Below are 13,196 nucleotides of genomic sequence, written 5' to 3' on the forward strand. Positions count from 1 at the left end.
CCATGACATCTTGCACTTGGCTAAAGTACTCATACTTTTAAAAATCAATGAAATAAGTCAACGGCTTGAGTGATTAGCAATACATTACGAAAGAAGCATTAAAAATTGAGTCCTCTCTTCCAATGCCAGTCCGTGAAAGCATTGTTCTTTAAGTGTATGTGAATATCATAATTATTTTATGATTCCATCTTTAGTTCTTTCCCATATAGTAAATTCAATTGACCATGAAATGAAATTTCATAGTCAAAATGCCTCCTTTACACTTTTTTTTATAGCAGCAATAACAGTTTTATAGCTTTAAGGCAAGGTAATTCATCAGATGTTTAATTTAAAGGCAGATTCTTATATTATTAATAAATATTTACCAATTTAATAAAGCACACATTTTAGCATGCATTATATGGTCTTTTAACTATTTCCCTAACTTAAATGAGCCTCGCTGAGCATCTATGAATAATGGTGAACCCTAGGCAAACTCTCTTGGTGACTAAACACCCTTTTTATTTTTATTATTTTCCAGGCACAACGTTGCAAGCCTCATTATAGAGGAACAGAGGACAGAACCCTCCCTTCCAGTGTCAAAGGGACAAAAATGTAAGAAAGTTCACAGGAAACAATTATTTGTGATGGCGAAGAACGTTTATGAATACTTAATGACCATTTCCCGACTGTTCCCTGCATTCTTTTCTGACAAAAAAGTAAAAATAAAAACCCTGATGTTCAGCTCAGACACAAAAGATCACAGGCAAAGAAAATTATGTTGCCGCAATCCTATTTGGGAAAGTAATCTTATATTTCAGAGAGCACACGGAATCTTTGCACTGCTAATCCACTACATATTTGGCAATCATCTGTTGTTATCTGGGGAATTAACAATGAAACCAATAAACATCGCTGGCATGGTCACAATGTGCACAGAAATATGTAAACAAGCAACAGGAATTGTTTTTTGTTATACCAACACATCTGTTTCATTTTATCAGGGTTAAAAAAAAAGCCCTATAAACTATTAATCTTGTTTGAAAATGTCTGCCTAGTACCTCACCTAGATAGACACAGATGCATTATATACTATGGTAGAGAAAAAAAAAAAAAAACAATCCCAGCAGATGAGCTTAAAATACTTCAGCAGATTTACTCTGGTGATTGCTAACTATAATTGCACACTAAGAAAAACAGAACCAAAATTATTGCATTAGTAACCTTGGCTCTCTGGAGGGCCTTACTTGATGTTTACGACAATAAATACCACAATTAGGTATACTTCACACAATAACCCGCTCTATATTTTTCTCTGCTGGTTATAAGCAATTATTCTTTCTCCCTTTCTCTGTACCACAGTTTGATATTTCATCTCAGATAGGAGCAAATCATGTATCATAAACGTGATGCTTTAATCCAACAAATGCAAAAGACCCGGGCACTTGATAAGGGCTTCCATTTCTAAAAACTCTCCTGGGCAAACTTTCAACTCAAGTACACCTCTTTGTCAAACCAAAGGCAAGGGGAGACGCCTTTGCTTTCAAACCAATGAATCAGACTTCTCAGAAACTCATTTCAAACCAGAAGGAACTTGTTGGGTCCTCCTCTTTCAAGTCAACCAACCCAGCGCGCTCTTGTCCCACACCAGGGATTAATCCACTACCTGCATTTAAACGGCATTGGGAGGAACAATCCACACGTCCTCCGGTGGATAGGCACGAGCATGTTTTAGCACATGGGCTCTCAGATCTTTACCCTGCGAAGGACAAACAATAACTAAAACACTTTCAAGCAGTAAATTTGCTGCCTACCATATGCAACCCACTGCTATGAAGCACGCCATCTTGTTCCACGAGATTTCTTGAGATTGTAATGGAAGGAAGATCCAGGCTTTGAGGGGGAAACTGGGGCGTGAATTCACTTCCCTGGGAAGGCAACGGATCGCTGAGGCCTTGAAAAGGTAGAAGTACATCAGGCATGCCCAGAGCGGGGTCCGACTCTGGAGGTGGCGTGATCGGGGGTATTTCAAACTCCTCATCTCCGAGGCTTGGTGTATGGAACGTCTGCTAAAGGAAACAAAATACAGATATCTTCATATTCTCTTCCTATATCTTATTTCTCCTTGGAGGGAAAACGAAAGATTTCGCATGAAAGTACTACAGAGCTAGGCCAAATATGGATTTCTCAAATGAAAATACCTTAAACACAGATTTCCATACATAAAGTTTTGCTGATCATTCTGATTAAAGATTTGAGTCTCATTATCATATGATTTTAATGGAGTATCAGTATTAACAGTTTTTTAATGCGTACTTAATTAGCAACATCTGTCTTTGTTGTTAGTTGGAGCACCAGCGACATTAGATTTGGCTATATAACAAATTACCACTTTATTGATATGTTAGTGAAACGACTCAAACGCTTACATTATCCACATGCTTCATCAAATGCTGACGATTTTGTGGAGCACACACATGACATTAATCCAGAAGTGAACATTACACATATTTACTTTCTGCCACAATATATAAAACAAGTGATATTGAATGTATGGTTTGCTTTTTAAATTTCCTTATTGGTATATCCTCAAGTGCAATGAATGCTTCCATGGAAATTGTTACTGTTTGTAATAAAGCATTTCATATAAGGATTATCAGAGTACATATATCCGCGGCTTTTATTTAAATTGTAAGGAGAGTTATTTTCTTTTACAGGAAGATTTTGATATGTATTTATCAGAACACTTTTCTTCCAGTCTTCAGCTTTTTTTTTTTTTTTTTTTTTTTTTTTTTTTTTGCGGTACGCAGGCCTCTCACTGTTGTGGCCTCTCCCTGTTGTGGCCTCTCCCGTTGCGGAGCACAGGCTCCGGACGCGCAGGCTCAGCGGCCATGGCTCACGGGCCCAGCCGCTCCACGTCATGTGGGATTTTCCCGGACCGGGGCACGAACCCATGTCCCCTGCATCGGCAGGTGGACTCCCAACCACTGCGCCACCAGGGAAGCCCCAGTCTTCAGCTTTTAAAGACCACTGAACGAGCATAGAGATATACTGATAGAAATGTTCTAATTCCATGGATGTTGCTCAATTACCTAGACAAGTGTTACTTCTCAAGACCTAGGTAAATAATGCATTGTTTTCTTCATGGCTACTTAGATTCTCAAAGATAGTGTTTTCACATAGGGCCTTGAGATGCAAATCAGGGCTGCCTTGCTGAACCCCATGAATTGTCTTTCTTAAAATAGAACTTGGATTTTGTGGGGAGAAGGGTCAAGGTCTAGAATATTTTTTTGGTAGGGTGAAGGGGTTCAGGGACAGCTCAGATACTTTTTATTCCTAGCTCAGAGGGTCAACATTATAGTTCATTTATTACTAATAGCATTTTTTGAAGAATGAATTGGTGCCACATAATTTGAATCTGTTGTAAGTGGTTAAAAGGACTAATTAAGGGCTGAAAATCATCCTTCTTCAAGCTATCAATGATGATGTAACTTAAGAACCATTTGAGAGAAAATAGAAACAAACGCAAGGGGAAAACAAACAAACAAACAAAAAAAACATTTCTTGGGCTTCCCTGGTGGCGCAGTGGTTGAGAGTCCGCCTGCCGATGCAGGGGACGTGGGTTCGTGCCCCGCTCCGGGAGGATCCCACATGCCGCGGAGCGGCTGGGCCCGTGAGCCATGGCCGCTGAGCCTGCGCGTCCGGAGCCTGTGCTCCGCAACGGGAGAGGCCACAACAGTGAGAGGCCCACAAAAAACAAAAACAAAAACAAAAACAAAAACACATTTCTTGCCTATAGAACCTGTCAACTACTATTTGTATCTCACCAGAAATAAAGAGGTCACAAGCTATGGGAGTCTATGGCAGGACAATTGAACATCTTGAGGTCCTTAGCAGATTTAATAGATGCAAAACATTAGAGCATAATAACACATTTGAAAGCTAGAATGAAATATTAGATTTTCTGACATATTTATTCCAATAATGACCCCCCCAAGGATGTCAATTTCTGACTGTGGTACCCCGAGTTCTCAAACACAAAGGGATGAATTGGCCACAAGCGTGGTTGGCTAATGAATGTAACCCTATGGCTGCATTTGCCGTTATTTTGGCACTAATGTGGCCTAGTAACAGATGCAACTGTAATTTGTGACTCATTTGCTACCCCATTACTGCTTAATGAAATCTAACATATCACATTAACAATACGGATAAACACTCATTCTTGATATGTGGCATTTGGCTGTTTTCATTACCACTGTAATTAACACTTGAAATATTATTTCAATAAATATTTAAAGTACTTTAAAAATGGTCAGGGTAATCATGACACAGACAGAAAACATAAAGCAAATGTGTGAATTTCAAACTCAGAGCATCCTGGTCCCCGTAGTGTTATCTACAGGGCGATACCTGTGGGAAGGGGATCGGTTTCAGGCACAATTTAGACTTTACAGCATCAAACCTAAAGTCTTCCTGAATTAGTCTGTACTCGTTAAAATGTTAAAAAAACAAATAAATTTACTTTTAATGCAGTGATTGGGAAATTAGGCACATACTATAACATAGTGCATTAACATTTACTTGGGCTTTATTTTTTGTTCAAGAAAAGATGTACAGTGAAATAATTATATAAGATTACTTCTTAAATTCTAACATGTCTTAAGTGAGGCAGTTAAAGTTAAGGAGGTTGTCATTTTTATTTCTGTTACGGAATAAAGAGAGATCTTACATATTATGTGTTCCTCCAGTATATTTTTTAAAAGACAAATTAATTTTGAGCTAGAATTTAATATATTACTATTTCACAACCTAATAAAATAATACCATAATATATTATATAACTAAGAAAATGCTAAAATCTTAAATGACTTTTAAAGAGGGGTAATCCATTAAATATAAAGTTAAACGTTCCTTAGAGAAAAGAGTAATCACAACACTGGTTATCTGAGATAATAAAAATAACCAAGTATGGCAGCAACCAAAGAAAAAGACATTGACTTTTGCAACTATGCCATATGACCAATATCAGGTTAATCAGTTAGAGTTTATATGATTACTTTTTGCAGATATTGACTTCCCAGTGTTTACCTTGTACATGTTAAAGTAGTATGTACATGATTAAATACCATCTGTACTGAAATGTTCAAAACATTTGTTCCTTTTGATAAAAATGCAAATCTGGAGAACTGTTGTATCAACATATAACAGCCAATGTCTGACACGGTGAATTATCACAGCTGGAATTAAATTGTCTCTGAACAGCTGCTGGCAGTAGAGCTTTCATCAATGTTTGATTCAAATGTAGGGAAAAAAATCCTACAGAATGAAACATCATGTTGTCCTTACAGATGGGGTTTGTGCTCATTATCACAAACAACACAGCAGCCAGTGCCAAACAATATTCCCTTATCTAGGCAGTATCCTTGGTTAGAGAGATGATGGTCACTGCAAAAATGATTAATCTACGGATACCCTTAGTTCTCGATTCCCCAACTTTTTCTACTAATTTCTCCAAGTTAATTTCTTCCATACCACTTGCTTCCCTGTAACTGAGATCATTTACGAAGCCATTATGATTTTCATTCTCTGGGGTCAAGCTGGTCCAGTTTCCTGTATTTGAATGTATTTGGAAAATGAAGACTTTTTATTACAGGAATCACAAGAGGAAATGTTCCATCTGGACCAATTTCACTTCTGCTTGTTCTTGTTTTAAAATCTTAAATCTCACACAGTCTACCATTTTTAAGAAACCATTTCTTTTTTTAAAAATTTGTATTGGAGTATAGCTGATTCACAATGTTGCGTTACTTTCTGCTCTACAGCAAAGTGAGGCAGTTATACATATACATATGTCCGCTCTTTCTTGATCTAATCAAGATGGAGGTTGTTCTGGAGGGCAGGCCAATGAGACCAAGACAGCAGCCTTAAGTCACTAAGTAGGGAAGGGCAGTGAAAACAGCAACAAAAATATGTTTGTTCCATGGGCACTGGTAAACTGCAGACAAACTCAGAGCCACCATGGTGTTGCATTTCAAATCCATCGCCTGATTTTCCTAGCTATAGCCGAGTCTTGGAGCATGCCCATTCATTCATTCATTCAATACATATTTATTGAGCAACTACTATGTGCCAGGCACCGTACTCGGGTGTGGGAATCTAACAAAAACACTCATTTTACACCACTCTCACTGAAGACCCCAGAAATTGTAATACTGTTCTGCCACACTGTTCCCAAACCATGTCAACTTAATGAAATTATCCCCAGAGCTGTGTGAAGTTTAAATATTTTCTATTAGGAGTCCCTTCCATCCTAGTTTCCAAATATAGTTTGGATAGATATTCTATCCTTTCTTATATACTTACTTTTGCTTGCATCTATACTCTTTTCATCAAGAGATGTGTATGTGAATTACTAACGTTCCTAACAGCCTATGGACGAGTGATAAAGACTTGTCAGGTTATTTTCTCTTCCAATAGGTTTTTCTCGTTTTTCCTCCAAAGTCGTTACCTCGTGCCACATAATAACAAGATAAATTCAATACTCGGCTTTTCCCTTCAAGCCTGTTAAATGATCTAAATAACACACAAAACATGAACAGATACATTAAGGCAGACACCTACCTCGCTGGCTGCAAAGAAAGCGTTGTTTGCTTCAGCCATATTCATGTAGTTATTGTTATTTCCAAACTGAAAGAAAACAGATCATTTTATGTTAATATGCAGCATCATAAAGAATTCTGGGGGTTTACTTACTGCTTAGATGGGATTTGGAAAGAATGTTGGTGTTGTGAGATAAAAGGGTGGTTTCACTCGGACCAAATGTGAACTGTGACAGATTTCAGAGCACTATGCTATATGCTGTCGGCTGGTTCCCTCAGAAAATAAAGCACCGAGTTAAGCTAACACGATAATTCTAGAAAATAGTGTTGTTTCTCATCGAGACTAATAGCAAAGGGAGACAATTGTAAACATTTGGCCAACTGGTCACTAGTGGGTGTTGTTTATCGAACTGGCATTTGTCAGGTTAGCAGGAAAAGAGTTTCCAAGAAAATCACCCTGACACATTTTTAAAGCATGTTGGGATTTCATAGCTTACTTTTCAAGAACAGATGTCACAAGTGTGGGTAGGTTAAAATGTGAATTAAAGTGAATAGAATTCAATTCCCAGGACTCAAATTCTATTTTCCCGTGAATGGGGTGTGGCATGAATATGAATAAATAATAAGACTAAAGAGTATTTTTTAAATCTCCAGAGTTTAAAACGATATCTATATCCATCAGAGCTGTTGAAAACAGTGGTATTTAATCTCTCAATGTAACGTTAAGTGCAAAGAGGTTTAACATATAAGCGGGATCCTATGAACACAGCAATTTTTATTTAATTCCCTAACACAATAGCCCATTCAGGCCATCACAAATAAGACTGTATCAGCATTTCAGACATAAGCTCTTTCCTTCTAGAGACCTGTTATCAAAATATAAAACTTGGATTTTGGCAGAAACGTATTTTCAGGTTCAGATGGTCTAAGTAGGAACGTTTTGTTGCTTTAAACATTCTCTTATCAGTCTGGCAATGTGGAAAGGCTCTGTGAGCATAATTATCCGGAGCTATATTATTTTCATGATTTTTAAATGGTAAAAGAATGCCCTTCTTTTTATAAAGTGTATTATTTCCTCCCTTTCATGCATCAAATAACACATAGGTTTGGTCTCCACAGGGTGAAATGTATATCCATTCTCTATTATAAATAGAGCTAGTAATTATTTAAAGTAAAAGGCACAATTTTCCCAAAGAGATGGGTACACAGATAGATACAAACACACAGATAAATACAGAGAATAAATATAGATACAGACACATAGATATGAAAGACCCACATAGTCCTCCTCCCAATAAACCCACAAGCACTTATTTCTGGGAGGCTCTCATCCTCTGACTCTGAACCTGTAGGATTCGTTCACAGAAGCAGGACTGACACGCTGCACTTTCTCATGTCAGCGATCCAAGAACCAAGCAGGATTTATACGGAAGGCTCTAAGGGTTTCAGAACGCTGTTATGGTCTACAGAAGCAAAATCCCACCCTGTAAAATCACACCTAAATACATCCTCACACAATGAGCCCTCAGATTCATTTGGATAAGTATCTTTATAAGGATTTATGAAAGATGTATTTGTGGCGCTTAAGAAAGCCCTTTATCTAGTTTCTCTGAAGGCATGTGACATCAAAAACACATGGTGATGGCTTCACAAATGTATACTTATCTCCAAACTCATCAAGTTGTATACATGAAATATGTACAGTTCTTTTGTAGGTCCATGATACCTCAACAAAGTGTTTTAAAAAGCATTTTAAAAGTAAAAAGAAACACGTGAGCAGGAGCATGAACACACACACACAGTTTTCCCCCATTTTTTTTTTTTTTTTGCAGTACGCGGGCCTCTTCCGTTGCAGAGCACAGGCTCCGGAAGCGCAGGCTCAGTGGCCATGGCTCATGGGCCCAGCCGCTCCGCGGCACGTGGGATGTTCCCGGACAGGGACACGAACCCGTGTCCTCTGCATCGGCAGGCGGACTCTCAACCACTGCGCCACCAGGGAAGCCCGATCTTGGAATTTTTGATGAATGAATGATTTTAGAATTAAGATCTCGGGACTCCATTTAGAATGTTCTTTTTGGAGATTTATGAGAACTTGGGCCGCGATGTATATTCCGCGTACCAATTCCTGACTCAAACCTCGCGAAAGCCTGTATCACAACTTTACTGTTATTTAAATGTAGGTTTTGTTGGGGAATTAGAAATCCATTTAAGGCAAACAGCTCATTATCAGCGAGCATTTTTTTAAAGATTAAACTCACTTATTATCTAATAGCACCTAAAACAACAAAGAAAAATAAAATGGCTATTTAACGAAGGGCCTAAACAATTCAAAAAACAAATTAAGCTTAGAGTGAAATAAGAACTGGGTTAGAAATCCTCTTCTGAACAGTTAGTATGCGAATGTAATTACTGAAGAAACCACAGCTAATCAGCTGTGAATTGTATCCATTAATTAGTATTTGCCCTGGAGAAATGAGAAAAATCAGTAACAACGCTGGCACGGTGGCGCACTGATGAGCCACGAGACGGCTCCCACCGTGGTTCCTCAAGCAGGTGGCTCCAGTGGTCCACGTAATTTGAAAAGCTCTCACCTGAAGTACTGAGCTGGAATTACAAAGCACTCCTCGAATATCTTTTGTATCTATATAAGGCCTTAATTAATGGCTTTTAATTTGGAAACACTCGGCGATCAGGCGGGAACAGCTATAAATCATTTCAAATGGAAGCAAAAGTTCCTATTCTGTTTGGGGTAAAATATCTCCTCTGCACACATGGATTCAAACGTTGACTTGTTGCAATCATCTTTCTTCTGTGCAGTGGGCTGGGCCCCTGGTTTAGAGAGGAAGGGTGTTCAGAAAAAAAAAAAAAAAATACAGGATGCCCAGTTAAATTTCATTTTTAAATATACCACTTTTTATTTTAGTATAAGTATGTCCCTTGCAGTATTTGGGATTTACTTATAGAAAAAAAATTATTCTTTATTTATGGGGGATTCAAATATAACTGCATGTTGTATGTTTTTATTTGCTAAATCTGGCCACCCGACTGCCATGGTGGACCTGATCGGGAAGAAAGGGATCCCACGTTTCCCTGGCTTTACCTTATCGAGTAATGCTAGCTTAATTTTATTTATTTTCTTTTAAAACATGACCTCTGAATCTCGTGTTGCTTGTTTCATGTGAGAACAGGTCCAATTCTGAGAGAAGAAGTGATGCTTTGGGGCAGATCTCTAACAGTTAACTTTAACTGAATTGTGTACAATTAAATTTATGTTCTAAGAGACCATGACATCGGTAAACACATTATATTACAAAAACCCTAGGTCCACGAGGGAAGGGGCCTTAATTGCGTTCACTGCTGTCTCCCTCAGAACTAACAACTACGCCTGGCATATGAGAAGCCCTCCACTATTTGTTGAAGGAAGGGAGAGAGGGAGAAAGGTCGATCGCATTTTAACTTCAGTGTATCATAACCAACTAACTATCATAACCAACTAAATGGAGCAATTTTATCCCTTACTTTTTTTTTTTTTTTGCGGTACGCGGGCCTCTCACTGTTGTGGCCTCTCCCGTTGCGGAGCACAGGCTCCGGACGCGCAGGCTCAGCGGCCATGGCTCACGGGCCCAGTCGCTCCGCGGCATGTGGGATCTTCCCGGACCGGGGCACGAATCCGTGTCCCCTGCATCGGCAGGCGGACTCTCAACCATTGCGCCACCAGGGAAGGCCTATCCCTTAGTTTTTTATGATGATAATGATAATAAGGGTTTACCCAGTGAAGTCCTCTACATAGTTTCATTTAACTTTCCAGAGTGGGACCAAATGTAACTTATTTTCCCAAGAACCAGTTAGAGAAATATAATTACTATCCCTATTTTACAGAAGAACACACTGAGGCTTTTCGGGGTCATGCAACTTGCCCCAAATCGCAGATACAAGCAATGAAGTCTGACATCCCTCCTGCTGCATAATCTGTATCACTTAGGTTCCAATCGCAGCAAAAAACTTGAATATTTCACTCAGTGATCAATTTCAAAACTTTATTTTTAACTATCTTACTCAAATCTTGAATTTCCCAGAGGGTATCTCGTTTACTAAGTCTAGTAAAACGTTCCTCAAGAAAAGGGTTCCAAAGTCCAATAAGTTTGGGAAAGGCTGCGAATCACCACCCTCTCTTGGATGAGTCACAGTGCTCACTGTAAAGTTAAAGGCTCTGAGAAGTCCTGCAGTTCACTCTTCAGCAAGTATTTCTATGCCTACAACATGCAAGACACTGGAGACAAAATGACACAAAAGACAGCAAGGTTCCTACTTGGACACACCTGACTCTTCTTTAAGTGGGAGACAGTAAACTTCCCTCCCAGGTTCGCTGTGGAGCACTTCCTTTTCGTTTCCCCCACGACACCTTGTGGGAACACACTCTGGGAAACCTTGTTCCAAATCCTTTATTGACAGTACTTTCTTACTCTCCCTGGATCCTTCTTATAAAAGCTAATATCGTAATTTTGCACCATGGTAAAATTTACACATTTTGCGAATCAACTAAATGCGAATTTCTACATTATGTGATTCTAAGTCACCTTAATTTGGCCTATTTCCAAACTTTTTCGATGGTAGCTCTCCACTGATGTTCCTTCCAGGATCCCCTACCCAATGATATAAGGTTCTTCTACGCGATTCTAAGTCACCTTAATTTGGCCTATTTCCAAACTTTTTCGATGGTAACTCTCCACTGATGTTCCTTGCAGGATCCCCTACCCAATGATATAAGGTTCTTCTATGGGATTTCAAGAGTCAGAACAAAATATTTCAAATAAATTAAATGAAACTCAGGTGAAACAGAGAGTTAACCACTCTAAAGAGCATTTAAAAACATTATGAAAGAAATAGGCCAATTCCAAGTGTTTTAAAGACCTCATATATATTGGGAAATGGTCACTGTGAGGCAGGGGCATTTATGAGGTGTGCTGGTGATGATCGGTCCTTTCCAATTTGATAGGCTCTAATAGGTGTGATCCCCAAAGATACATTCCCAAAAGATATAATTATAAAGCAGTGCTAAAACAATTACTCTGCGTGTCGAACTTCTGTATCTTAATAATTTCACAAAAGAACATCTTCATTGTACTTGGAGGTAGGTTTGCTTTCACTGCTTGATGAGTAATTATAGCTTTGGCAAATACAGTTTATGAAGTACATCAATTAAAAAGGAGCATTGCAGGATTAAAAAAAAAATTATTAAAGACCATCGTGTTTGTGGCCTGACGAGCCATGTGAAATGCCAAAGTGAATTAATGGAGATTGTTAAGTCTAGCTCGTCCAGCAAAAGGCTTGGAAGACAGTGAAACAGCAGACAATAACCCATCTGTAATCACAAGACGAAGACTTCAGCCTGATGAGTCCACACAACATCATTTTCACTGAAATTATTTTGACACCCATGTGAAGAATTGTATGGGCTTCTAATAAAGCAGCATTAACTACAGGGTATCAAACAGCTAAACGGCACAGATTTAATCCTAAAAAAAAAAAAAAAAAGATAATCCTTTGAATTCTCTTTTCTTTTTTCCCATTAGATTTGTTAGCAGACACCATCCAATTTGATGCCTCAGTAAGGACATCTGTCAAGTTGCTTACACAAATGAACTGTGCCATCATGGATCAAGTGTGCCAAGCATGGTCACATGGTAGAGAAGGCTGCACTACTAAGTTCACACACTCTCGAAGCCTCTGTTAACTGCCCCGCGGAAAAGAACTTACCAGAGATAATCAAGTTTTAACCATTTTCAGCAGTGGTAATCTGTTTCAAGATAGAAAGCCCAAAAGAGTGAACACAAGCCCCAAATGGTGAATGATAATAATACTGATGATGATCAGAGGTAAATTTGGAGTGCCATACCAGGAAACAGAGAATGACTTGGTCAATAAAGTCAGTCTGTACCAAAGGTTAGGGGGTCAACAATAGGCTAGAAACAAAAAACTGCAAACAATGGACTATGAGGTATAATTAGCAGAAGAACAGACATACATATACACACACAATTCTGCTAATTATACAATTATATATTGAGAGAATTATGCACCCACATATATACAATTATACACACTTACATATATACATATGCACATACAATAACAGGTTCAAGTATAAAGCAAGATTTTTTTTTAAAGAAATAAACTTTCAAAAACATTATTTACCTTTGCATACACTAAAAACTCCTAGATAATTATCTCCCAAGCACCGGACTCATATATACAATTGCCCACAGCACTTCCCCTTGGTTGTCAATAGGCAACTCAATCATGTGAGCAAAACTGAATTCCGCATCCTCTCCCCCAACCACTCCACCCGCAGCCTCTCCTCATCTCCTTTGATGGGGAAGTGACTCAGTTCCGGTGATTCAGGCCAAAAATCATCCTTGAATCTAGTCTTTCTCTCTCCCTTCCCTCATCAAGTCATCAAAGGACTCTGTTGGCTCATCTTTCCAATTATATCCAAAGCTGACCGCTTGCCACCCCTCCGCAGGATTCAGGCAGGCCCCAGCCGTCCGTTCCCTCCTGCATCCCTGCTGCAGCCTCCTGGCAGGTCCCGCTGGCTCTGCCATGCTCCCACCACAG

General features: G+C 38.9%; 1 protein-coding gene across 1 annotated transcript in view; it reads right to left on the bottom strand.

Moving 5' to 3' along the window:
* TOX3 (TOX high mobility group box family member 3) overlaps positions 1–13,196 on the bottom strand; it is a 106,896-nt gene that overhangs the window by 25,165 nt on the left and 68,535 nt on the right. Inside the window, exons 2-3 of the mRNA XM_065899360.1 lie at positions 6,604–6,669; positions 1,794–2,048 (exon numbers count right to left, since the gene is read on the bottom strand). Of these exons, the coding sequence (XP_065755432.1) occupies positions 1,794–2,048; positions 6,604–6,669 (321 nt within the window). The remainder of the gene's footprint in view (positions 1–1,793; positions 2,049–6,603; positions 6,670–13,196) is intronic.

The sequence above is a fragment of the Phocoena phocoena genome, chromosome 20 (assembly GCF_963924675.1).
Source record: "Phocoena phocoena chromosome 20, mPhoPho1.1, whole genome shotgun sequence".
In the NCBI taxonomy this organism is placed as follows: domain Eukaryota; kingdom Metazoa; phylum Chordata; class Mammalia; order Artiodactyla; family Phocoenidae; genus Phocoena; species Phocoena phocoena.